This window comes from Lemur catta, chromosome 1, assembly GCF_020740605.2.
Source record: "Lemur catta isolate mLemCat1 chromosome 1, mLemCat1.pri, whole genome shotgun sequence".
Taxonomy (NCBI): domain Eukaryota; kingdom Metazoa; phylum Chordata; class Mammalia; order Primates; family Lemuridae; genus Lemur; species Lemur catta.
In genome coordinates this window covers 224,111,750-224,137,360 of record NC_059128.1, presented here as the reverse complement: position 1 = coordinate 224,137,360, position 25,611 = coordinate 224,111,750, and the positions used below count along the sequence as shown (strand labels likewise).

At 35.0% G+C, this 25,611-nt stretch overlaps 1 protein-coding gene across 1 annotated transcript in view; it reads left to right on the top strand.

Annotated features, from left to right (window-relative positions):
* The window catches only part of STXBP5L (syntaxin binding protein 5L), a 313,084-nt gene extending 292,651 nt beyond the window's left edge, over positions 1–20,433 (top strand). Inside the window, exons 24-28 of the mRNA XM_045556950.1 lie at positions 8,296–8,656; positions 13,589–13,754; positions 16,922–17,033; positions 18,735–18,955; positions 19,509–20,433. Coding sequence (XP_045412906.1) covers positions 8,296–8,656; positions 13,589–13,754; positions 16,922–17,033; positions 18,735–18,955; positions 19,509–19,550 — 902 coding nt within the window. The 3' untranslated portion in view covers positions 19,551–20,433. The remainder of the gene's footprint in view (positions 1–8,295; positions 8,657–13,588; positions 13,755–16,921; positions 17,034–18,734; positions 18,956–19,508) is intronic.
* Positions 20,434–25,611: the final 5,178 nt, after the last annotated feature.

The following is a 25,611-nucleotide window of genomic DNA, read 5'->3' as shown; positions in this document are numbered from 1 at the left end:
ATAAAGGACTGATAACAAGAATCTATTTAGAACTCAGGAAATCAGCAAGAAAAAATCAAACAACCCTATCAAAAAGTGGGCAAAGGACATGAATAGAAATTTTTCAAAAGAAGATATAAGAATGGCTAACAAACATATGAAAAAATGCTCAACATCCCTAATCATCAGGGAAATGCAAATCAAAACCACAATGAGATATCACTTAACTCCGGTGAGAATGGCCTTTATCAAAAAGTCCCAAAACAACACATGTTGGCGTGGATGCGGAGAGACAGGAACACTCATACACTGCTGGTGGGACTGCAAACTAGTGCAACCCCTGTGGAAAGCATTATGGAGATACCTTAAACAGATTCAAGTAGACCTACCATTCGATCCAGCAATCCCATTATTGGACATCTACCCAAGGAACAAAAGTCATTCTATAACAAAGACACCTGTACCTGAATGTTTATAGCAGCACAATTCACAATGGCAAAGATGTGGAAACAACCCAAATGCCCATCAATCCACGAATGGATTAGTAAACTGTGGTATATGTATACCATGGAGTATTACTCAGCTATAAGAAATAATGGTGATACAACATCTCTTTGGTTCTCCTGGAGAGAGTTGGAACCCATTATATTAAGTGAAGTATCCCAAGAATGGAAAAACAAGCATCACATGTACTCACCAGAAAATTGGTTTCCCTGATCATCACCTAAATGCACATCGGTGAAGGATACCAATTGGATATCAGACTGAGGTGGGGGGTGGGGGGAGGGGATGGGTGTATCCCTACAAGATGAGTGCGTTGCGTACCGTCTGGGGAATGGTCATGCTTGAAGGTGCTGACTCGGGGAGGTGGGGGTTGGGGGGAGGGGATGGAGGTATGACTACATGGTGAGTGCCAGGCGCACTGTCTGGAGAATGGACACGCTTGAGGCTCTGACTCAGGGGGATGGGCAGGACATGGACAATGTATATAACCTGAGCTTTTGTACCCCCATGATGAGCTGAAATAAAAAAAAAAAAAGAAAAATTAAAAATGTAAAACATAAAGATTCATGTAAATTTATTTACCTCATATTTTCTCTATAGACTTTCCTTGTTCTGTATACTAAAATATGATTTTAATTTACTAATTCAGTTTCTAATTATATATTGTATAAGCTTGGGTATATTTTTGTGTTTTCTCAACATTAAGCCTATACAAAAGTATACCAGAGATGATCTTTTTCCCTTTTTTGTATTCCTTTCTTCCACTATTCTTGTATTGGCCTTTGCCTACTGAGAGAAATATCTCTTGGACCTACCCTCTATACTCTAGACTTGTCCCAGCCCTGTTTCCTATGTTAAACTTGTTCCTTTAAAGTCCAGCTCTCTGATGAAGAACTAGAAAAGTAATTTATGTAAATATGAAAATGGGTTACTGTAATATCTCACAGAAATAATATGAAACTAGTTAACAGGCTTTGTCTGGAAATCACTTAGTTGAAATGAAAAGGCTATTTTAAATTTTAAGTCTAAACATTGATAAAAAACTTTATTATATTAAAGTATTATTTAGTTAGGACCTTTCAATATGTATGTGTATATATTTCAAACATACTTGTGAAATTCATGCATTGTAACTCTTACAAACTGCAATAAAAACTAATACAATAGGAACATAGTTCAATCAAACATAATGATTATATTTTACTAAGCAAGAATAATCATGGTCTCATACAGAATAATCAATATTTATATTCCCCATTTATAGTTTTTGACATATAGCAGCACTGTTAGATATTTAAAATTGTTATTACTCGTTGTGTTTATTTGTAGAAACCATATTTTTCCCAAAATGGTTATATTAGGTCAGTAAATATGAAATTTCTGAGTTAAAATAAAAAGTTTAGTTTATTATATCTCAAATAAGCAGTACAATGAATCAAAGTATGTTCCTAAACTATTGACACAGTTTTGCCATCTTAATGGTAGCTTACTTATGCCAGCAGCAAAGAAGCCTGGAGAGCGAGTGGCAATGAAATCACGAAAGGCATTTTCCACAGCTTGTTGGGAATTGAATATTTTCCTTGCAAGAAGTGGTCCAAGGCCTGGAAGAAGTGGTAGTCAGTTGGTGCAAGGTCTGGTGAATACGGTGGATGACAGAGAGTTTCCAAGTCTAGCTTCTGTAGTTTGAGCAGTATTGTTTGTTGCGACATGTGGTCTTACAGGAGGATTGGGTTATCTCTATTGACCAATATCAACTGCTTAATCACAAGCACTATCATCATTTCATCCAATTGGTTGCAGTAGACACCCACTGTAATTGATTGACCAAGTTTCATGAAGCTGTAGGGAATAATACCAGCGCACTGGGCCACCAAACAGACACAATCAGCTTTTTTTTTTTTTATGAATATTCGGTTTTGGACTGTGTTTCAAGACTTTATCTTGATCCAATCATTGTCTCGAATGCTTGCAATTGTCAAAAAAATCCGTTTTTCATCACATGTAATGATACGGTGTAGAAATGGTTCGCCTTTATAGCATGACAGCAAAGAGAAAGGCAAACTTTGAGACAATTTATCTTCTGACACTCATTTATTTCATGCAGAACGCATCTATCCAGCTTCTTTATCTTGCCCATTTGTTTCAAATGGTCCAATATTGTTGGAATACTAATGTCAAACCTTGCCGCTAATCCATGTGTAGGTTGAGATAGATTCACTTCTACTACAGCTTTGAGTTCATCATTATCCGCCTTGTTCTCCGATCACCCACATGGCTCATTTTCAAGATTAAAATCACCAGTATGGAACTTCTCAAACCATCAATGTACTGTGCTTTCATTAGCCACACCCTTTCCAAAAACTTCTTGATATTTTGAGCTGTCTACGCTGCATTTGTTCAACAATGGAACTCAAATTCAAAAATAACATGAATTTTTGACTTATCCATGGTTTCACAAAAATTGTTCTAAAAAAATAATCACAAGCCAAAATGTGCATTTGAAAGAATGAGGATGTACCTTCACAATAAAAAAAAAAAAAGTGTCAAAGTGAAATGTCATAGGCCAGGCACGGTGGCTCATGCCTGTAATCCTAGCACTCTGGGAGGCCGAGGCGGGTGGATCACTCAAGGTCAGGAGTTTGAGACCAGTCTGAGCGAGACCCCGTCTCTACTAAAAATAGAAATAAAAGTTATCTGGCCAACTAAAAATATATATAGAAAAAATTAGCTGGGCATGGTGGTGCATGTCTGTAGTCCCAGCTACTCGGGAGGCTGAGGCAGTAGGGTCGCTGAGGTTGCTGTGAGCTAGGCTGATGCCACGGCACTCACTCTAGCCTGGGCAACAAAGTGAGACTCTGTCTCAAAAAAAAAAAAAAAAAGTGAAATGTCATAGATATCAACTGTCAAATTTAGTACTCAAGGAAATTGGACATTCCATAAGATGTTGTTAATAACCTAATAATTTCACTTGAAACAACTGGTTGTAGAATTCGGAATCTGTCTAAATTCTTAAAAACCAGACTAACACATAAAGGAAGCTATTAAGACTTTTAGATGTCTTTAATTCATTGAAGAACAATGACATTCCCTCCAGGTATAGCTATCAAAAGCAAATGAAATATCACTTTCCCTTTTATCATGTGTTATTGACATGAATTCAAACTTTTGCCAGAATAGGACCTCTTATATGGATAGATGAGAAAACATATTATTATTTTTTGTGAAAAGTCAATGAACTAGATAATATAGCTCTATTCTTAACATAATGGAAATAGTAAGTAACTCTTTAGATGTGTTCCTGGCAAACATTGAAAAACTCTTTGTCAATTACATACATCCTTACTTGAGAGTGTAGTCTTGAGGTATTTCACATCTTTTTTTTTAGATTAAGCCAAACACATAACAAAACAAAACCTTTCTGTTTCACATAAGAAAAGCCTGAAATGAAAGAAATAATCTTGAATAGTGTAAGTACAAATTGAAAGTAAATTTCTTTTCAAATGAATAGGAAATTAAAGATTATAATTTTTAATTAAGGCTGAATTTTCAAAAGCATAGTCTTATAGATGAGTATGAAACATACCTTAAATTGTTTCTGCTGAATTTTTAGTTATTTAGAAAATATTCTTGCATTTTCTCATGGTCAGGAAAAATCAAAAGAAATAAAGTGTCAGAATTATTTATTCTGAAATTTGATCTTATTTCTTGCGAAGCCATAAGGTGTAGTTTCAGAAACAAAAACAAAAAATACGTAAGTTTTAGATTCAGAAAGCCAGGGATTTAGATTACAGCTCTGTCAATTTCAGTTATTTAACTTCCGCGAGCTTCAGCATCATAAAAAAAAAAGTCTAAGACAGCGCCCCCTGAGTGGTGTTTGGGAGGATTTCATGAAATTTATGTAAAGCATTAAGCACATAAACCATGCTCAATAAGTGGTTTCAGTTCTCTTTTTTTTAAAGAAAATTTATTATGATCAGAACACTTAATATGAGATTTAACCTCTTAACAGACTTTTAAGTGTGCAATATGGTATTATTATCTATAGGCACGATGTTATACAGGAGATCTCTAGAACTTATGCATCTTTCTTTCATTTTATTTCAGAATATTATGGGGGTGCAAATATTTTGGTTACATATAATAATGCCTTTGCCTTGCCCAACCCAGGGCTACAAGTGTGCCCTTCCCCTGTTCAGTGTGCTCTGCATCAATTAGTTGTGAGTTTGCCCACCCCCACCACCTACCTTGCACCTGACCAGCACCCAGTGAATATTACTTCCATGTGAGCATGTTAGTGTTGATCAGTTAGTACCAATTTGATGGGGAGTACATGTGGTGCTTGTTTTTCCATTCTTATGATACCTCACTTCAAAGGATGGGCTCAAGCTCTATCCAGGATAACATATGAGATGCTAGTTCACCATTGTCTTTTTGTAGTTGAGCAGTATTCCATGGTATACATATACCACATTTTATTAATCCACTCATGTATTGATGGGCACTTGGGTTGTTTCCACATCTTTGCAACTGTGAATTGTGCTGCCATAGACATTCGAGTGCAGTTGTCTTTATTATAGAATGTCTTTTTTTTCCTTTGGGTGGATGCCCAGTAGTGGGATTGCTGGATCAAATGGCATTTCTATTTTTAGTTCTTTGGGATACCTCCAAATTACTTTCCACAGGGGTTGTACTAATTTGCAGTCCCACCAGCAGTGCAGGAGTGTGCCTATCTCTCCATATCTACACCAGCATTTGTTGTTTTGAGACTTTTTGATAAAGGTCATTCTCACTGGAGTTAGGTGATATCTCATTGTGGTTTTGATTTGCATTTCCCTAAAGACTAGAGATGTTGAGCACTTTTTTTATATGTTTGCTGGCCATTATTCTGTATTCTTTTGAAAAGTTTCAGTGCCTGTCTTTTGCCCACTTTTTGATGGGATTTTTGATTTTTTCTTGTTAATTTCTTAAGTTCTATATAGATTCTTATTATCAGCCCATTATTGGATGTATACCATGCAAATATTTTCTCCCATTCTGTAGGTTGTCTGTTCACTCTAATGATAGTTTCCTTGAGTATGCAGAAGCTTATTAATTTGATCAGGTCCCATTTAATTTTTGTTGCTGCTGTGATTGCTTTGGGGGTCTTCCTCGTAAATTCTTTGCCTAGGCTGATGTCTATAAGAGTTTTCCCAACATTTTCTTCTAGAATTCTTAAGGTTTCATGCCTTATGCTTAAGTCTGTTATCCATCATGAGTCGATTTTTGTGAGAGGCGGGGATCCAGTTTCAATCTTTTGCATGTGGTTATCCGGTTTTCTCAGCACCATTTATTGAATAGGGATTCTTTTTTCCAATGTATAGTTTTGTCTGCTTTTTCAAAGATCATATGGCTAAAGGAGGATAGTTTTATATCTGGGTTCTCAGTCCTGTTCCATTGATGTATGTCTCTGTTCTTGTGCCAGTACCATTCTGTTTTGGTTACTATAGCCTTGAAATAAAGCTTGAAGTCTGGTAGATGGATGCCCAGGATGTAACCACCTTTTCCTAACAGTTTCTATCTCCTTTTCTGTATTAGTTTTTTTCCTTGGTATTTACTTCTATCTAATATTTTATAATTACTTATTGTATCTGATATAAGTATTTATCATATAAAGTCTGTCTCCACCATAGAAAGTAAGTTCTATGAAGGCAGAAATTTTTGACTGTTTTATTCACTATTATATTTCCTGTGCCTAAAACAGAGCCTAGAACACATAGTAAGCCCTCAATACTATAAATATTTGTTAATTGAATGTCTGCATGATATAGTGGGGAAGGCTGGTTATTTGGAAAGCTAGAGTAAAGTAAACTTCTAGCCAGTGAAACCTCCTTTTCTAATTAAGAAAGTCCTAATTAACTGTGTGGTGAATTATTTACTGTAAACTAACTTAATATCTTATTATAGAAACCCTTAAGTTTAATCTTACTTTGTACCAAAGTATATTTATGAAATAGTAGCAGGTTGTAATTTAGATTTATTTAAAGTGTTTTTTTTTCCAGGTAGGAAAGATGAAAAGTAGAATCATAAAAAATAATAATACACTGTTGGAAAAACTTAAACCTTGAATAAACCTAATGAACAGAATATAATCAAAGCATTTTTTACTACAAATTAGTAGTCACACAGCAGCTGTTTTGTCAAGGGCAACTTATTGAGAAACTCATTTTGATGCTGAAAGCTTATATGCAACAGCTATGAGTAAAACAGCTTCCAAAATGTGAATTTCCTGTCTTTTTAACCTACTTCTGGCCATCTCTAAATCAAAGATGCAAAATATTTATACTTAGAAAAGTCTTTTCGTGGCAGATAGTTATAAAAATGTTTTACAGTATAGTAGGATCAATCCTAGATGAATTCTAATTTAAGCATTCTTCATAGCTTTTGGCATTATTTTTTTTTCCATGGGGTATTGAGGGAGATGTTCTTTTATACACTGACCCTTAGAATGAAGCATCTAAACCTCTACTCTCCTATCCTCTTCAGTTACCCTTATAGGAGGGGGTCCGCAACCTATGGTGAGTTGTATAATTATTTCATTATATATTATAATGTAATAATAATAGAAATAAAGTACACAATAAATGTAATGCACTTGAATCATCCCAAAACAATCCTCTTCCCCCACACCTGGTCCGTGGAAAAATTGTCTTCTGTGAAAAGGGTCCCTGGTGCCAAAAAGTTTGGGGACCGCTTCGTTAGAGAATATTGACAGGTTTCTTAGTTTTAAGGTCAATTTATAAATGCAACTGAGATGTTAGATCATCCAAAGGTATTTTTTTGAATTTGATAAATTTTAAGTAATTTAAATTATATACTTAAGTACTTAATTACATACTTAAGTACTTTCTAAATGATTATATTTTTATGCTACTTTTCCCTTTTGAAGTCTGTGTCACATGTATACCCCTGAGGTATATCAGCCTGAGTTATACACTTTCTGCATGATGTCAAAGGACAAAGGAAACAAAGGGCTATTAGGGCACTGCTTAGGGAAGAAGAGCCTGGAAATGTCCAAAGGTCAATGTATTCCAAGTTCCCACCTAGGCTTTATAGTATATTGTCCTCCAAGACTGGTGAAAATCACTCATAGGTAATAATCTGGCATGGATATTCAACCTTGGAAAATCCAGGTAAGTTAAACTCCTTTTTGATATAAAGATGCATAAGCCTGACGAAGAGCTGAAGGTAGTCATTTTGTCTTTGTTATACAATTAAAATTGTTAACATGAACTCTAGATATTGAAATTTCATGAAATTTATTCTGAGTGTTCAATTTCAGAAGAAAGAAAGCATTTTCTAGTAAATGAGCCTATGAAATAAGAAAGTGAAATCAGATAGTGTGATTATTTTTTCAGTTGAAGTTACTTTAGCTAATAAAAATTATACATTTTTAAAAATTTTCTTTTCAAAAGAAGTTTTGGGGGGACTGTATAGTATAATGAAAGAATCCTAGATTAGGAATCAGAAAACCTCACTTCCAAACTCTAAACTAACTTGCTATGTGACCTGGCCCAAGTCTTATAATTTTTCTGGGTCTGTTTTTTTACTAATACAATGAGAGGATTTGACAAGTTGATGTCTTAGGTTCCTTTCAGACCTAACATTCTATGATTCTAAGTTATTGCAACAGATGAACTCATAAATCTATTAATTTGTATATATTGGCATAATATTATGACACTTGGTATAAATTATCATAATATAAAGCTTTCATTGCCCATATATGCTTTAGAAAAAATTTCATGTGCCAGTGATTTGAAATTGTTTTTATAGGTACATTCCTCTCATTGAAAGGAGCTGTACTAACATTCTCCTGTTTGGACCGAACTGGCGGATTAATGCAACCTCCATATGAAGTTTGGAGGGATCCAAACAATATAGATGAAAATGAAAAATCTTGGAGAAGAAAAGTGGTCATGAACTCATCCTCTGCATCCCAGGAAGTAGGATATCATCAGTATACAGTAATCTGCTCAGAAAAACAAGCCAAAGTCTTTTCACTGCCTTCTCAGACTTGCCTTTATGTTCATAACATCACTGAGACATCTTTTATACTGCAAGCAGATATGGTGGTCATGTGTAACAGTGCCTGCTTGGCATGTTTTTGTGCTAATGGACATATCATGATAATGAGGTACTTGCCTTCTTTATAAATTATTTGATAATCAAAACAATGCCAGCAAGGTACAATTCTGAAAAGTATATGTGTAACATGAAAGATGTTATCAATAAGCAACCTGAGATCATTGGTTTTTTATGTTTGTGGATGTTTTAGTGTTCAAATTAATAAGAATTTTGGTTTTTTGCTAAAAATGCTTGGCATTTTGAATTAAATATATATTCTAATTAACATCAAGGAATCTAAGAAAAGAATGATTTCTCGGTCATTCATATATTCATTCCACAAACATTTACTAAGGATATGTTATCTCCCAGATGCTATACTAGGCCCAGGAAATAAAAGATGAATAAGCTAAAATGAAAAGAAGTTAACTGTTACTTTTACTATGTTTCATACTTCACCCAAGAATTTGACATACAGATTATTATTTGATCCTTACAGCTTCTCTAGGATACAGTAAAATAAGGTATTATTTTCATCCTCTATTTTACACGTTAATAAATTAAAGTTACATAATTTGCCCAAGGTTGCAAGTCTAGGAAAAATGAGGCTAGCAGTGAACAGTACACTAAAAGTCATCAGATACTTTAAAAATAAGGTATCAGCTAAGAGATTTCATCCTACTTTTAGTGAAATTAAATAAAATTTGTAAGATGCAAAAATAATTACCTAATGATTTCATTAATTCAGCAAACAGTTAATAAACATAAACTATGAAGAAGTATCTCACCTAGTTCCAAAAATCATTGAGGTAGTTCAGCATTATGCTAGGCCTGGGAAGGATATAAAAATTAGTAAATCATGGTCCTAACCCTTAAGAAGTTTACTGCCTACTTGTTGAGATAAAACAGGTTCACAAATAATTATAACACAAAGAAAATATAAATTTAAACAGAGGAAATATAGGATTAAATTTTCTAGTCACAAACTAAGTCCCTGGAGTTCAAAGTCACAGGATAGTTGAACATGTGTTAAAAAGAAGAGTTGCTTGGAGGAAAGTAACCTGGAGAGATAGATTAAAGCAAATTGTTGAGGACCTTGAATGTCAGGCTAAGAGTTTGACATTACTCAATAGGAAATGGGATTTTAAACCAGGTAATTAACCTTCTCTAGCTATGCCTTAAGAAATATACATGGAGGGAGAGTTGGGATAGGCTTTTGAACTGAACTGGTAGCTATACAGAAAGCAAGGAGGGAACAGGTGTGAGGGATAAGGAAGGGAAACTTACTGAATACAAAGCTAATTGGTTATGAATGGTAATGGAGGTTGTTAAATTTGGGGGTTAGATGAGAACTTAAAGGTTAAAAAATTTTTTTGGAACCTGAATAATAGTAATACCATTAACACATAGCAAAGTCAGAAATATTTGGAAAAGCTGACAATGAGAAGTTTGGGAAGAAATTGAGAATGAATATTTGAAATTTGAGGTGCTTATAAGCAATCCAGCAGAAGTTTAGCAAGCAATTTAAGGCCTGGGCTCTTAAACAAATATAGGCAGAAGATCCAGCTTTGGAAATTGTGTATGTAAATGCATTAATAAAAGTTATGACAATGAATGAGGTCATCAAAAAAGATAGTATAAAAAGAAATGAGAAATATATTGAGCTGAAGATAGAAGCTTGGGGGTATCTCTACATTTATGTAGTGAAAGAAAGAAGAGAATCCAACAAAGGATCTTCCCATTGGGAAGATAGGAAAAGGACCAACATGGATTAATTTCATGAAAGAAAAAGGAGAGAATATCAAAACAAAGGAGGTGGTCAATAGGTAGTAAAATATAGCAGAGTATATATTTGGGTATAAAGAGAAACACTAGATCTTACAACTAGTAGGATATTAATGATCTTTGAGAAAGCAAATCTTAGTAGCATAGTGGGGGCAAAAGCTAATTTTGAAGGGGACAAGAATAGAAGCAGTGGTATGGACAAGGGTTGGCAAACTATAACCCACAAACCAAATCTACTAACATGCCCCCATCTGATTTTGTACAGCCTGCAATCTAAGAATGGTTATTATTTTTTTTAATAGTTGAAAAAAATCAGAGAAGGAGAATATTTCATGATATTTTAAAATTGTATTAAATTCAAATTTCAATGTCCATAAGTAAAATGTTTTGGAACACAGCCACACCCATTTGTCTGTACATTGACTGTGGCTGCTTTTCCACTACAAGGTAGGGTTGAGTAAGTTGCAAGAGAGGCTATCTGGCTTATGAAGCCTAAAATATTTACTATCCAGCCCTTTACCCCGGTACAGATTATTCTCTCAGGGAATTTTGTGGTAAAAAGAGAGATGAGAGACAAGAAAGTTGTTCAAGAGTGAAACTAGGTTATGAGAGTAATTTGTTTTTATTGTTTTTTTTTGTTTTTGATAGGGGAGACAAAAGCAGATTTGTAAGCCAAGGTAAAGTAGTGAAGGAGAAAGTATTGAAAAAATAAAAGCAATTATTTTATGGTTTGTTCATTCTCTCATATATTTCTGATTCTTTCTCACTTTATCTGGTTTTCCTTTTCTCAAACTATTTTTAGAAATTTCCAATGAGGATCATTTCAGTCTTGTTTGAAAATGATTTAACTCCTAGACATTCCTTAGTTTTGAAATTAAAAAAAAGTGTGTATTTGAAAAAAAAAAAAAGGTGTATCTCACACATATACCTCCCCCTCCTCTAAGCTAGCATTTAGTCACTCAACATTTGTTTTAGATTATTAAACTGTTATGTCACAATTGGAATTTCAGCTTGTTAGTGATTATTTACCCTATGTTTGCAAAATCTTAATGTTTCTTGATTTCTCAAGTGGTGTTATGTATATCCCCCAATTAACTTCTATTTAAATGAATATGTGCTACACTTACATTTATGGAGAAAGATTTCTTGAGAAATGAAAACCAAGAGATTTTTAAAAGCAACAGGAGTCATTAAGACAGTAATCCGTCTTTCTCTGTCCTTTGTAAAATCTGCTTTACTTGATGATGGCTACTTTGATATTATGTCATAGTAGAAGCTCTTCCTATATTCCTGGGGATCCTCAGAAATATTTGAAAAGGAAATGCTTGGACATGATTTTAGTAATACATATGTAAAGTGTGGATAGGAAATAATGGCATGTACTGTGCTGTGCGTCTTAAAGAAAGGAATCCTACAAATTAGCATGCCTTCGGCCTTGTTCATTTTCCCATGCTGGGTATATTCCCAGGGTCTTTCGAAACCCTATCAAATTGCAACTGTCCTGAGCCCAGTCTTCTCAAATCCTGGTATTCTGATAGATGGCAGGTAGCTGATGATTGCTTAGGTCCTAAGTACCAGACCTAAAAAAGAAAGTTTGAGAGTAGAGAAGGCTGCAAAAGACTTATCTATATGTGAATTCTCACATTGGTCTATATCAGCCATTTTTTGTGAGAACCACCTTTAGTTATCTGACTCAACTTCTTTATTGAAGTGTCCTGCATAAAAGAGAATCATTTTTTTTTTTTCTGGAGTTAAAAGCAATTGTTTCCTAGCACTTAACAATTTACTTGCTCTTTCCCTTTTCCTACCTGAAGTGATTACACCTTTTTTTTTTCTTTTCTTGGCTTACTTTTATTATACAACATAGACAATGTTGCTAATCAGAAATGTCAGTTGAAACCTCTTCATCAACCCCATCCATTAATTTGACTGAATCTATCATAGAAAGCTGTTGAAATGGGTTTGTTTTGGACCCATATCTTAAGGAGTTTACTTACCTGAAGTGCTAAACAGATAATCTTTTATATCTTTTTTAGATAGTAGACAATTCTTTATTCATAGCAGGTCTTTAGAACCCAGTGTATAATTTATACTTACAGCACATCTCAGTTCAGACTAGCCATATATATATCAACTGCTCAATGGCCACATGTGGTTAGTGGCCTACCATATTGGTCGACACAGTGCTAGAACTTCATGAAAAACTTATTTTGATAGCACAAATTTCAGGTCCCATTTTATATGGTAAACTTCTAGGGCTCAAAGTATAGTCACAAACTACTTTGATAAGAGAAATCAGTACTTTTTTCCCCCAAGGTACTGGTTTTATGATCTGGGATAATTTGAAATCATTGTGCACACTTAGAATCAGTAGAATGGTCTCAAAACTTGAGATTTAATTACAAGTTTATCTTTTTCATTTTGGCATTAGAGGTGTGATTAAAAAGCAATGAGACTGGTTTTCTTCAGTGGTTTGCAAAACTGGTCCTAACAACAGTATCCAAAGAGACATTCTGATGAATATTTTAGCAAAATTATTAGCTACAACATTAGGATATGCATATAGCCATGGGATAAGACACTTCAGATGTGTGGTAGTCATTTGGATATGCAAATTATGATATATTATTTATAACTTATTTTTATTCCCTTACAGCCTGGGCCATGTTTATTTATTAATCATGCCTTTAATGCAGCTGCCCTAAGTTATAGGTAATTTTCATTTCTTGTGTATAGAGTGAGTAATGGAGTAGGGATCAAAGCCGATCAATTCCTGGGCACAGTGAAGTGGACCCACCCCACATCTCTGTCAGTGCATGACCTCCTCAGACTTAGGAGTTCTGCCTTAAAGAGAGACGATAGACCAAGTATGCACGCAAACACTTTCTAGCTATGATGTTTCTGACAAAACCAAAGGCTATAATTATATCGTAGGTACCTGTGAAATGCTGCAAAAATTGTCCCTGAAATTGCTGGCAACTGCATTTAATCCTTCAAGGACGTTTGCTAAGCACCTTCATAGATTATGATAGAAAAACCGTGCCTATGATTTTTTTGTGTATATGATTTTATGTGGAAACCTAGTTTATTACCACTGAACCTTCAACAGGATAAAAAGAAACACCCATAATGAGATGGTATTAGAATTACTATTTTTATATAATGATCTGCTTCTAACAACTTGAATGTGAAATCTGCCTTTCCTTTTTCCATTCAGCCTACCTAGTCTTCGCCCAATGTTGGATGTTAATTATTTGCCACTGACAGACATGAGGATAGCACGAACATTTTGTTTTACCAATGAAGGTCAGGCATTATACCTCGTCTCTCCTACTGAAATTCAGCGGTTAACATACAGCCAAGAAATGTGTGATAATTTACAGGTAGGTCAGGAAGTACATTTCCTTTGGACATGGTTGTTAAAACAGAGAGAATAAGAGATATCTAAAAGCTAAAATATTAGGTCAGATAATAAATATGACCTTCCTCTAGAACATGTTTTAAATATATGTTCTTCATTATGACCCTACCAACTTCTAGTGTGGTTTTAGGTTTGCAAAGAAATAATAAGAAGGATAAAATGTAAATATCATTCATATTCATAGTTAATCTTTTTCTTTATTTGTTTTTACCCATGGAGAATCTTCTGAAAGATTATAAACTCTCCCCCCAGGTGGGAAATATGTATGTACACACAAAAACTTTGCAGACAGTTCAGGGAGTTCATGGGCTTCTCTGAAAAAAGCTTAATTTTGATTAAGTGTCACATAAAATAAATATATATCCTATAGGTGAGAATTGAGCATTTGTCTTTCATAGTAGCAGTAAGCATAGCCTAGGAACAGGATAGATATAAAAGTGTATCTAACCTTGGGTAAGTAAGAATGGTCACATTCTTTTAAAAGCTCATCTTAGAGATTTAACTGGTTCAACATCCTCACTTTACAAATAAGAAAACTAAAACCCATTCATTATAATATAAAGGTTAAAAGTGTAAGCTCTGAACTATTTGAGTTGTATTTTGGCTCCCTCATTTGTGTGACTTTGGGTATTTTACTTACCTGCAATGCTCTACCTCGTTAGAATTGAGTAAGAAATTCATATAAAGCACTGAGCACAGTACCTGGAATATAATAAGTTTTTAAAGACAAATAATAACTATCATTATTACTGTTATTCCACAAATATTTATTGAGTTTTTATTATATGCCTGATACTTGGCTAGACTCTAGGAACACAATAAAAAACAAGATACAAGTCCTTACCTGCTAGTGTGAAGAGAGATAAGTAAACAGATGACCACTGCACTCTGTGGAAACTGCTATATGTGGCTGTGCAGTGCTGGAGAGATGTATAGCAAGGCATCTGGCTTGAGGGAGCAGGAGAGAGGTGGTAGTTAGAGAAGGACTATGGGCAATACTGACTTCTGAAGGCTACGTAGGAGTTATCGAGGTGAACGGATGGCTAGGGATGAAAAAAGTGAAGATAGTCTAGACAGAAGTAGTGGCATGCGAAAGCTTCAGGGTTAAGGAAACCACCAAGAAAGTGCAGAATCTGGAAGCGGAAAGAGTGGAGGTATGAGTTATGGTGCTGGAGGATTCGTCAAGAGCAGATCTTGTAGCCCCTTGTAAGCTCCTTAAGGGATCTAGCATTTATCCCAAGGGCAGTAGGAAGTCACTGAAAAGTTTTAGCAGATTTGTTTATTAAAACAAATATTCTGATTATAGTATGGCAGTTGGTTTTGAGGAAGCAAGACTGAAGGTAGAAGGAACAATTAGAAGGCTTTTTGAAATAATTAAGGCCAAAAATTACAATGTCTTAAAATAAGGGCGCCAACAGTGAAGATGGAGAAAAGTTAGAAGATCCAATAGCTATAAAGTGTAATCACTTGGATTTGAGGGTTATTTGATATAAAAGTGAGAGAAAGGAAGGAATTAATAATTATTTCTGGGTTTCTGGCTTGGGAAACTAAACAGATAGTGCTGCCAATTCCAAAGAGAAGGACTTCAGGAGGAAGAGCACAGGTCTAGTAAGTAGAGGTGAGGGGAAATGATAAAGTTAAAGTCATACAGGAAGTTCATAGATAAACTGATATGAGGTCACAGATCTCCTGACTGTTGATCTAAGTTCCTTCCCCCGCACTGATGTTTCTAAAGTTTGGTCTATTTTAGAAAGACCTGGAAAACAAGGTCTGGTAAAAATACAGACAACCATATTTCAAAATAGCTAGAAGTTTTCAAATGTTCCCAACATAAAGAAATGATAAATGTTTCAGGTGAATCATGTCCCAGGTACCCTGATTTGATCATTATATGTTATATGCTTGTATCAAAATATAACATATACTCCATGAATATGTGCAATTATTATGTATCAACAAAAAAATTTAGGCCGGGCACGGTGGCTCACGCCTGTAATCCTAGCACTCTGGGAGTCCGAGGCAGGTGGATTGTTTGAACTCAGGAGTTCGAGACCAGCCTGAGCAAGAGCGAGACCCCATCTCTACTAAAAATAGAAAGAAATTATATGGACAGCTAAAAATATATATAGAAAAAAAAAATTAGCCGGGCATGGTGGTGCATGCCTGTAGTCCCAGCTACTTGGGAGGCTGAGGCAGGAGGATTGCTTGAGCCCAGGAGTCTGAGGTTGCTGTGAGCTAGGCTGACGCCATGGTATTCTAGCCCGGGAAACAGAGTGAGACTCCGTCTCAAAAAAAAAAAAAAAAATTAAAAAATAAATAAAAATACAGACAACTAGAGCACATCTATGTAGATTCACATTTAGTATGTGTGGAATGCAGTCTGAAAATATGCATTCCTTCTTTTAAATTATTTCTTGTAGAGACGGAGTCTTGCTATGTGTTGTCCAGGCTGGTCTCAAACATCTGGCCTTAAGTGATCCTCCAGGCTCAGCCTCCCATAGTGCTGGGATTACAGGCGTGAGCCACTGCACCTAGCCTTGTATTTCTAACAAGATATTTCTCCAGTCATTCTAAGGCTCACCAAATAGTAAAACAATTGTACCTCACCATATTAGGTAGCTGCCTATTTTGACTCATTTAAATTACCTTGAACCATTTCATTAACTTTGAACTTGGTATAAAAATAGATCCAACCTTCTTCCACATACCAACAAAGGCTTCCTATTTCATAGAAACCACATTTGATTCAGGGAAGGAAACCAGGATAGGAAAGAGGCTGTGGTAATTGAAAAAGGGTCAGAAGTGTAGATTGGTAGTTATTGATCATAGGTGGAAATTAATCCTAAGGTGAATATATTAGCTTCCCATGCTTTCTAATAATGAAAGGGAGAAGAGTAGAGAACAGAAAAAAAGAGAAATTTTAGGATGTTAGTTACTAGAGAGAGGAAGGCAAAGGAGATGAATAAAAATGCCAGAGACAGAACTATGAGCAAAGTAAAAATCATCAGGAAAATATATGGAAAACAGACTTTATTTCATGATGTGTTCTACCATACACCAATGTCACCCTTTTATTTATTAATTTGCTTTTTAGTTTCTCTAATGCTTTTGTCTTTGAATTTTGTACAGGACATGCTAGGAGATTTGTTTACTCCCATAGAGACACCAGAAGCTCAAAATAGAGGATTTCTCAAGGGACTGTTTGGTGGAAGTGGACAAACATTTGACAGAGAGGAGCTCTGTGAGTAAACCCTCGATTATGAAAATGTATCTCGAAATAGGCTTGTTTTTTTCTCTCTCTCTGTGTATGTGTGTGTAACAATGTAATATGTGATCTCAAACTCTAGAGTAGGTTATTTTTTACTTTTATCTTAAAATTTGAATATTTCCTTGTGTACCATAAAAAATATTTCTGTTTACCAAACATGATTAAAATTGGTCACTTCACATGGGGGAATAGTTTAACAAAAATGATATATGTAAATCATACAAATAAAGAGCAAGCTAATAAATATCTCATTTGCATGTAAACCATACCTGCATGACAAGCTGAAAGTATTCAATTATTAAAGTCTAGAAAAAATTTTTTTAATCTGCCTGCCTTTAATCACTGCTAGGAAACCAATTCTTTATTCAGAATGCAGGGTTTATCAATGCTGCAGAATAAATAGGACTGAGACTTTGATAAACAATAATTTAAAAGCAGTGAGGAGATACTAGGGAACAATTTTTAGAGAGAAGATAAGAATATATTTTCCAGAATATCTCACCACCATTTGGTCTTGCAGATCAAAACTCTTTCTCTTGAATGTTTAACTCTGCAAAAAGATCTAGGTGTTCTTGTCTTTATACAATGGATATTATTTGCCCATGAAAAGGAATGAAATCCTGATACATGTTACTACATGGATGAACTTTGAAAACATCCTAAGTGAAAGATGCCAGACAAAAAAGACCACATATTATATAGTTCCATTTATATTAAATGTCCAGAATAGACAAATTCAGAGAGACTGAAACTAGATCAATGATTGCCTTGGGCTGGGACAAGGAGGGAATAGGGAGTAAGTGCTAAAGGGTATGGGATTTCTTTTTGGGGTAATGAACATGTTCTAAAATCAGATAGTGGTGATGGTTGAAGAAATTTGTGAATACACTAAAAACTATTGTACACTTAAAAGGGTAAATTTCATGGCATGTGAATTATATATAGCTCTTATTTTTTGTAAAAGAAAAAAAAAAACCATCTAGATTCCATCTGCTCTTATTTAAAAAGAAATCTAGATTCCATCCCACTGTTACATCCTTGGGAATGCTCACTAAATTTTTGCCAAGATAGCTATTTTTCAATAAAAATTACTTCATTGAAATTGAATAAAACTGAACTTTGTGACTGGGAATTTTGTTAGCCTTTTATAAGTCACAAAATTTTAATATGTGTATATTAGTGTCTGTCATTCATATATTCATATACCTCATTCTCAAGTATTTAAGGGAGCAGGGAGAGAAAGAAAAACATCCTGAGGCCTACAAAGGCTGATCCATCAAGATGAACAAAGAAGATTGGGATAAAGACCTGGGCAGAAATTTAAGCAAATGATCAGGCCTAAGATTGGAACAGACACTAATATGGGTTAGATATGAGGTCATATATGTTTTGAGTATTCCAATTCAGCCATGTCAAGAAATGCAATTACACCATATTGTGTGGAACATACACACACACAAAAGGCACACGGTAACAATCTCTCTCACATTCTCTTTCTTAGGCATTTTTCTTGGGTAAGCGCTAATATCTTCAAACACATATATGTAACAGGGCCAAATATGTCTTTGTTTTTAATAAGAATTATGACAGTAGAATATAATGCAAGTACTTTGTCTTGGTGACTGTTTGAATCACTGAAAACGTGTTTTAAATTGCTATGGCTTGAATTCCCAGTTGGGGAAGCTTCAGCAGGAAAAGCATCCCGCAGCCTTGCACAACACATTCCTGGACCAGGTAGTATAGAAGGGATGAAAGGTGCTGCTGGAGGCGTGATGGGAGAGCTGACCCGAGCACGGATTGCACTTGATGAGAGAGGACAAAGGCTAGGAGAGCTGGAAGAGAAAACTGCAGGCATGATGACCAGTGCAGAAGCATTTTCCAAACATGCACATGAGGTAAGCTGCCTAAGTAAATATAGGCATCTTTTATGCAGTAGTAATTGTAAACTTTTAGGTCCTGCACAAGAAAGCTTAAACAGTGATGCCACATGAGTAATCCTGTGTGAGATTCAGGGTAACTTGGATCTCTTATAAGTATTAGTATTCCCCCAATATTTGGGAAATAAAAGGTTTTTAAAAAATACTATAATACTCCTTTACCTTAGGAGATAATTTAAAAAATTATTCATTGGTTCTGATACATTAAGTCTGTATTGTGCATCTGCTGCTTAAAAGATGTTTAGGTAGATGATGTCAGTCCCCCAGGAAGGTGTGCGGGGCAATAGAGGCTGAGATCCACACCCTCTGTTCAACTCAGTCATTAAAAATCTTTTCCTGTCAGCTGAGTCTTTACAGCTTGATCAGGTATTTGTTTTTGTTTTTTTTTTATAATTTTATTATAAGTTTTGAGATTTAGTTATATACGCATTAATTCAATATGGGCTTGATTTGAATAGCACTTCTAAAGATTATTTTTACCATCTTATGGTGACTGTTTTTTTCTTTGCAGTTAATGCTGAAATATAAGGATAAGAAATGGTACCAATTCTAAACTTCTAAAGAAGCCGTGACTGCTTTGAGAAACCATTATTCAGGGAAACTAAATTTATTCCCAGCATCACTATTCAACTGCTAGAAGCCAGTTTCTTCTACAAAATGTTCCCTTATAGTCAATCTGAAGTTATCATAAAGGAGATGTGTCAGAGACGCAGTACAACCGAAAGGCTGGAGCCCTGGCTAAAATCCCAAGATATGTCTGAATTTACCTTTTCCCATGTGGAATGGAGCTACCATCTTGGCATGTCATTTGCTAAGGATTTACATTTAGGAACTATGGGGAGTCCTTTTGATTTGAAAATTCCTGTACAAACAAAAGCATTAATGCACTTAATGAAAAAAAATCTTTGCATGATAAATTAACATCTTAAGAGGAAAAGAAAAAAAGCATGTTGTGACAGAAGAGAAAAAGATTTATGGTAAACTATTTTTGTAAATTGGGCCACACCTGACAATTTAAAAAATCTGCATTAGAAGATTGATCAGTGCATTTCAAATCTATTTGCCATACCCAACTGAAAAGGTAAACACGAACCCAGAGTTTTCTTTTCATCTGTAACTTTCAATATTCTAGGACATTATTGAATTCTTATGGCAAGAGTCTGATAAATGTTCTTCTCTCCTCATAATATTTTACATTATTCATAGTTCTCAGTCATAAACAAGTATTGCCAGTACAGTAAATTATTCCCAACACAATTATTTCCATTTCTATCACCTTCAGAATGGGTTGCTATTTTTAGCACAAACCATGCAGGATGGGGTCACCTGAAAGCATTTTTTCAGCCTGGCTTGTACTCTGCAGGGGAGTTGATGATAGGTTTGGGGAAACTAAGCTACAGGAACAAGTTTGAGAACCGATTTCACAAAAAGTGAAATTTCACACACCCCAATTTCAGTTTCTAAAGTGATATATTTTTAAATTCCATTTGTATCCTTGTCTGTAAGTTACACAGTATATTACTGTTCAAACCCAGTGGGGTCTACAACCCAAAGGTGCTTTTGCAGCCTGACATTCACAGACCAAACTGGTCATTCTCTTTAGTGTGATTCAGTAAAACCTCAGTTAATGTTTTTGGAAAGGGATTCTAATTTACTTTCTGATTAACAAGGGCTTTCATTAGAAAATACTTTTTGGTTCAATACTTATTGTTGGAAATCTTTATAAAATGTAGTGATGCTTTTGCTATCTCGGCCTCAGTCATCATTTTGGACAACAGAAATACATAGAGTTTAATGATACAACATCAATAATTTTGTCCCCAATTAGGTCTAATACTATAAGCCACAGGATTATGTCAATAGATGCCAAACACCTTTTCCTTATTAAAAACTCCTTTTAAAATTGAATAAATAATATTTTTAACATGATAAAAGGTATCTGTTATAACTTAGCAGAGAAGCACTAGAGGCAAAACAATATAAAGATACCTACTATCATTTAACTTGATTTTGGAAGTCAGAAGTCATAGGAATGCATATACACGTATTCCAAGACCCATCCTGTAATATGTTGTTTCTTCAAAAAGAATCTTTTCTTAAATTATGGGTTTGGCTTATTGAATTTTGATTAATCGAGTTCTCATTGAATTTACATTCATGTTCTTAAGAATTCACCATTTTCCTAAAGTCCAGGTTATTTTAATGGCCAGAAATAGTACTTGGTTTTTTTAGATTTTTTTTGTTTGATATGGCGCTTCCTTGACAATGTTCTCAGTAATTTTGAGAAGCAAAGATGATTGAAAGAGTCAGAAAATGTATGCTAGGACAGCATTTCTCAAGAGTCCTTGAATTCTCCTGATTTAAAAATAAATAAATAAATAAAGTCTCTCCATGAGCCTCCCAGACTCCTGTGAACAGCCTTAGAGTAACAGAACCAGGGTTGGAAATAAAGACATAATATGACTACATAATTTATGTAATTATAAAATTACATAGTAAAAATATTCAACTTGGGACCAGGATCTGGAAAACATTGGTGGCCAAACTGCAATGCACTATTTGTATTGAGTTTCAAGGACCCAGTTTTCTGATTTTTTGGACAAATACTTTTATCATTTCTATATTTTAAAAACAACTCAAGAATGAAATATTAGTTTATTTTAGAAATAATGAGATGCAGTCCAAAGCAGCATTAAATTCAGTGAATATCTCTGAAACCCCCAGTAAGATTTGATTTAACTGGTTCTGCATCAAGGTTTCTCAACAGTAGCAGAAAAGTCTTTGTTGTGTGGGACTGTCCTGTGTATTGTAAGATGTTAGCGACATCCCTGCACCTACCTACTTGATACCAGTAGAAACTGCCTATTAATGACAATCAAAAATGTCTCCAGCCATTACCAAAATTGTTCCCAGTGTATAGCCACAATTCTGTATCATTTAAAGAGACAGATTAAGTGTGAATATGTAATATATGTCTTATATAAAACTGTACATCATAAGTGCACAGTGTCTTAGTAAGATCACTATACCCAAAATTACATGTGTGGTTCATATGCAATAAAATACAATTTTGGAGAAAGCTTATATGAATCAGTGAAAAATAACAACTACAGAACATTTGAAAGCATGTAGGGAAAATATCAAAAAAGACGTAGCATTTCACAGTAGAAGTGCTTAAAACTCTGGTTTCAATGAATAGATGAAAAGTGTAAAATTAGCACATCAATTGGAAGTAAACAGGTGCTTCTGAAATGCTTGAAAAGGTTCTTTTAAGTATTTTAAATGTGTCTTTCAAAATTATTTTTATGAGCCCTTTCTCAGTGTAAGGGCAACTTCATCTCACAAACTCCTGATTAGTGGAATCCAAATTAATGAGGTTTTACTGTATCAAAATTATTTTTATAATTCAAAGAGATAGCAATAACAAGAATCTAATGTGGATGTGATTTTTCTCTTTGAACATTTCTGTTCTGTTGCACTGACCTTAGCACAGACACACACACACACACACACACACACAGACACACACACACCATCACACCATCACTACAACCACCACCACTACCACCACCACCATCATCATTATCATCATCATCATATTTGGAAAATGAGTACTATTGATCCATGTAATCTTTTGCATCTTCTCATCTTTACTCTCCTCTATTTTGGAACATAAGAAAAATACTCCTAGTAACTTGGAAAATAATAGAGAAAATGACTCTGAGCCTTAGTTATCATCAAAATTACATTTTATCTGCTAAGTTGGCATCAGAAGATAATGCTCGCAAACTAAAGTCTCAACAAATTGACCTTATCTCTCTATTACTCTCAAAAGATAACCCGTTTCTACTGTTCCAACAGAAAATGGGCCTTTCCATTCTATTCATCATTCAGAAGCTATTTGTTTCCCTGGGAATAACATGAGCAGTAATCCCTATCATGAAATCATTAATTAATCTTGGAGTTTGGAGGAGGCGGTGATTGATTTATCATTTATCGTAATCCTCTACAAAAGCAGCACTAGTGACTTTGCTTCCTACACTTCATTGAGCCCCAGACCTAGTGCCCCAGTCATCATCAGGGTCACTGTCTGACTGCAACTTTGGAAGGATGGTAACACACTGAATGAGATGTTTTCCAATAATTCAATCATAAAGACAACTTTTCAAATCTTTTGGAAGTAATTCTAAATAAATCAAAATCCAAGTCTCTATATCTCAAAATTTTTAAAGCCTCTTAAAGGAAAAAGTTTACTGTTGGAAGGCCTTTTTAGTGACCCAGGTATCCAGTTTTAAAGGCATCCATCCATTATCTAATTAAGGGATCATCATTACTTTGAGAGAAAAAAGAATAAGATTAGGCCTAATATTGGTTCAAAAAGATTTAGATAGATTCTTTAAGATACTTGGCTATAAAATGTTCGGACAGAAGGGAAAATTGAAGCTGGTCTAGAAAAGTAAGTTAAAAAATCTTCTCCTTGGCTTAGGATCACTGGGGCAATGCAGGAATGTATCCATGTGATTACAGCCTACCCCTGTGGGAAAAAATAACACCATACCCTGACCACATTGGCTCAGAGAGGGCAATGCCAAAGAGTCAGGACATTTATATCAGGTCTTGCTCTGTATGTCAGGAGAACCGTGGTAGCTTTCACAGCTTCTTTACCTCTGTCCTCTGTAACCAGTTCTATTTCTGGATGGGTACCATTTCACATGCACCCTGGCCCAGGTGCCAGAAATACTTGCCGAGTACCTGGGTTGAGCAGTATCTCTAACATGTACCATTCCAGGAAGCATGGTTGTCAGCATAAGTTTAGTGTGTATATTTTCAGACAACGTAACTCTGAAAGGATAAAATACAGAATAGGTAAGGTCTGACTTGGGAAAGGAGGAGGAAGTGCCAATTTGGTGCAAAGGGATTGTGGTGGGGAGGGACATGGGAGCCAGAGTAAAGTGGAAGAGGCTTCACTGAGGAATCAGAAGCACAGATGGAGCCTTTATTTATACATTTATCTAAAGGGGTGATTCTCAACCTTGGCTGTACGTAAGAATCACCTCAGGAAAATTTTAAATTCCCAATTATATCAAAATTGCTCTGAGTGGGAACCAGACATTGGTATTTTTGAAAGCCCCCAAGGTGTTCTCGTGGCCAGCCAAAATTGATAACCACTGCTTTATGGCGAACTAAGGAAAACGTGTTTGTCTACCTTGTCTGGTGTCCCAGCCACACTTCTGAGCGGTAAGAGCAGGCAAGATGTAACCCATAATGTTGGCTGGATTGGTGTTTATTCTGTGTCTCTTACAAAAGAAATGTGTGAATTTCTGACCAGGAAGTGCCCCATTAAATCTTAATAACTGTCTTTGTGATATTCTCCTATGTGACTTGCCCATTAATTATTTCAATTCAAACTTCTAGGTTTTTTATTATCTTATATATGTCACATCACAGGATGCCAGAAATAACACAGTAAGTTCAACAGGATATAAAGTTAAGTGGAAAACTAATTCTCAATATTTCGACAGTGGAAATTTTCAAAACAATTATTTACTAAATCAGGTCCAAATTTATTACTCATTCTTTTGCAGGAGACATGGGTAACAGGTATCTGTTCTGCTATAGGGTTTTGTTTGTTTGTTTGTTTGTTTGTTTTTTGTGGGGCTGGGGTGGGGGACTTGATCTTAGCAAAAAGGGAGCACAACTCTTCCTTTTTGATTATTGTCTCAATCAAAAGCTCCCAGGGCCACTTGGATTTATTTTCTTAGTTATTGGACGTGTGTTTAAAGGGAAAAGAATGTCTATAACTTATTTATGCTATCTGACTTCCAGTGCCCTGAAAGACTGCATATACTTTCATAAAGGGAGAGTCCAGCCTATCAAAGACAGTAATACATAATGAAAAAAATTCAGAGTTATCTCCTGTCATTCTGCTTCCCCTCTGGTATTGGCCCACCCTTCTCAACTGCAAAGCCAGAAAATAATCTAGGTGGTGGTTTTGGATAATTGTACACAGGATCAAAATCTCTAATAACCTATAATTTTTAGTACTTAATTATGTGATGTTTTATCCTAGGAAATAAGAAACAGATGACATCATTGATGTATCTTTCTTTCATCTTCAGAATTTTTGCATCTTTTCAGAAAAATGACAAATTACTATTTTTCTGTTGCACTCAGCAATTGTGACTATACTTAACAAAATTCTCGTAGTCTGTAGAGATATCAATAAAATTGTATATGTTTGTACATAGATGCTCTCTTATGTCATGATGTCATGCACTATTAGTGACTTTTGCCAAAATTAAATATGGACAGAGGTAAGACCCACATTTGTAACACTGTGAAATATGGTTTTAAAAAGTGTAACTGTTTTAAAATGCCAGGGAAGAGGTGGGAGAGCAATGTACAGCATATTGATTTGAACTAAGAAAGAGAAAGAAAAACACTAAACACAAGTTTCCAAAACTCATAGATTTTACTAGAATTTATTAACCCAAAAGGCTATAGTCATTCAAAATGTCCATCAAATTGAGGAGATGTGTAATTTTTCATTGGAAGACTTTAATGACAACTTTTGAGGATCTTGACTGAATTCTACCTTCAGTGAAGTACAAGAA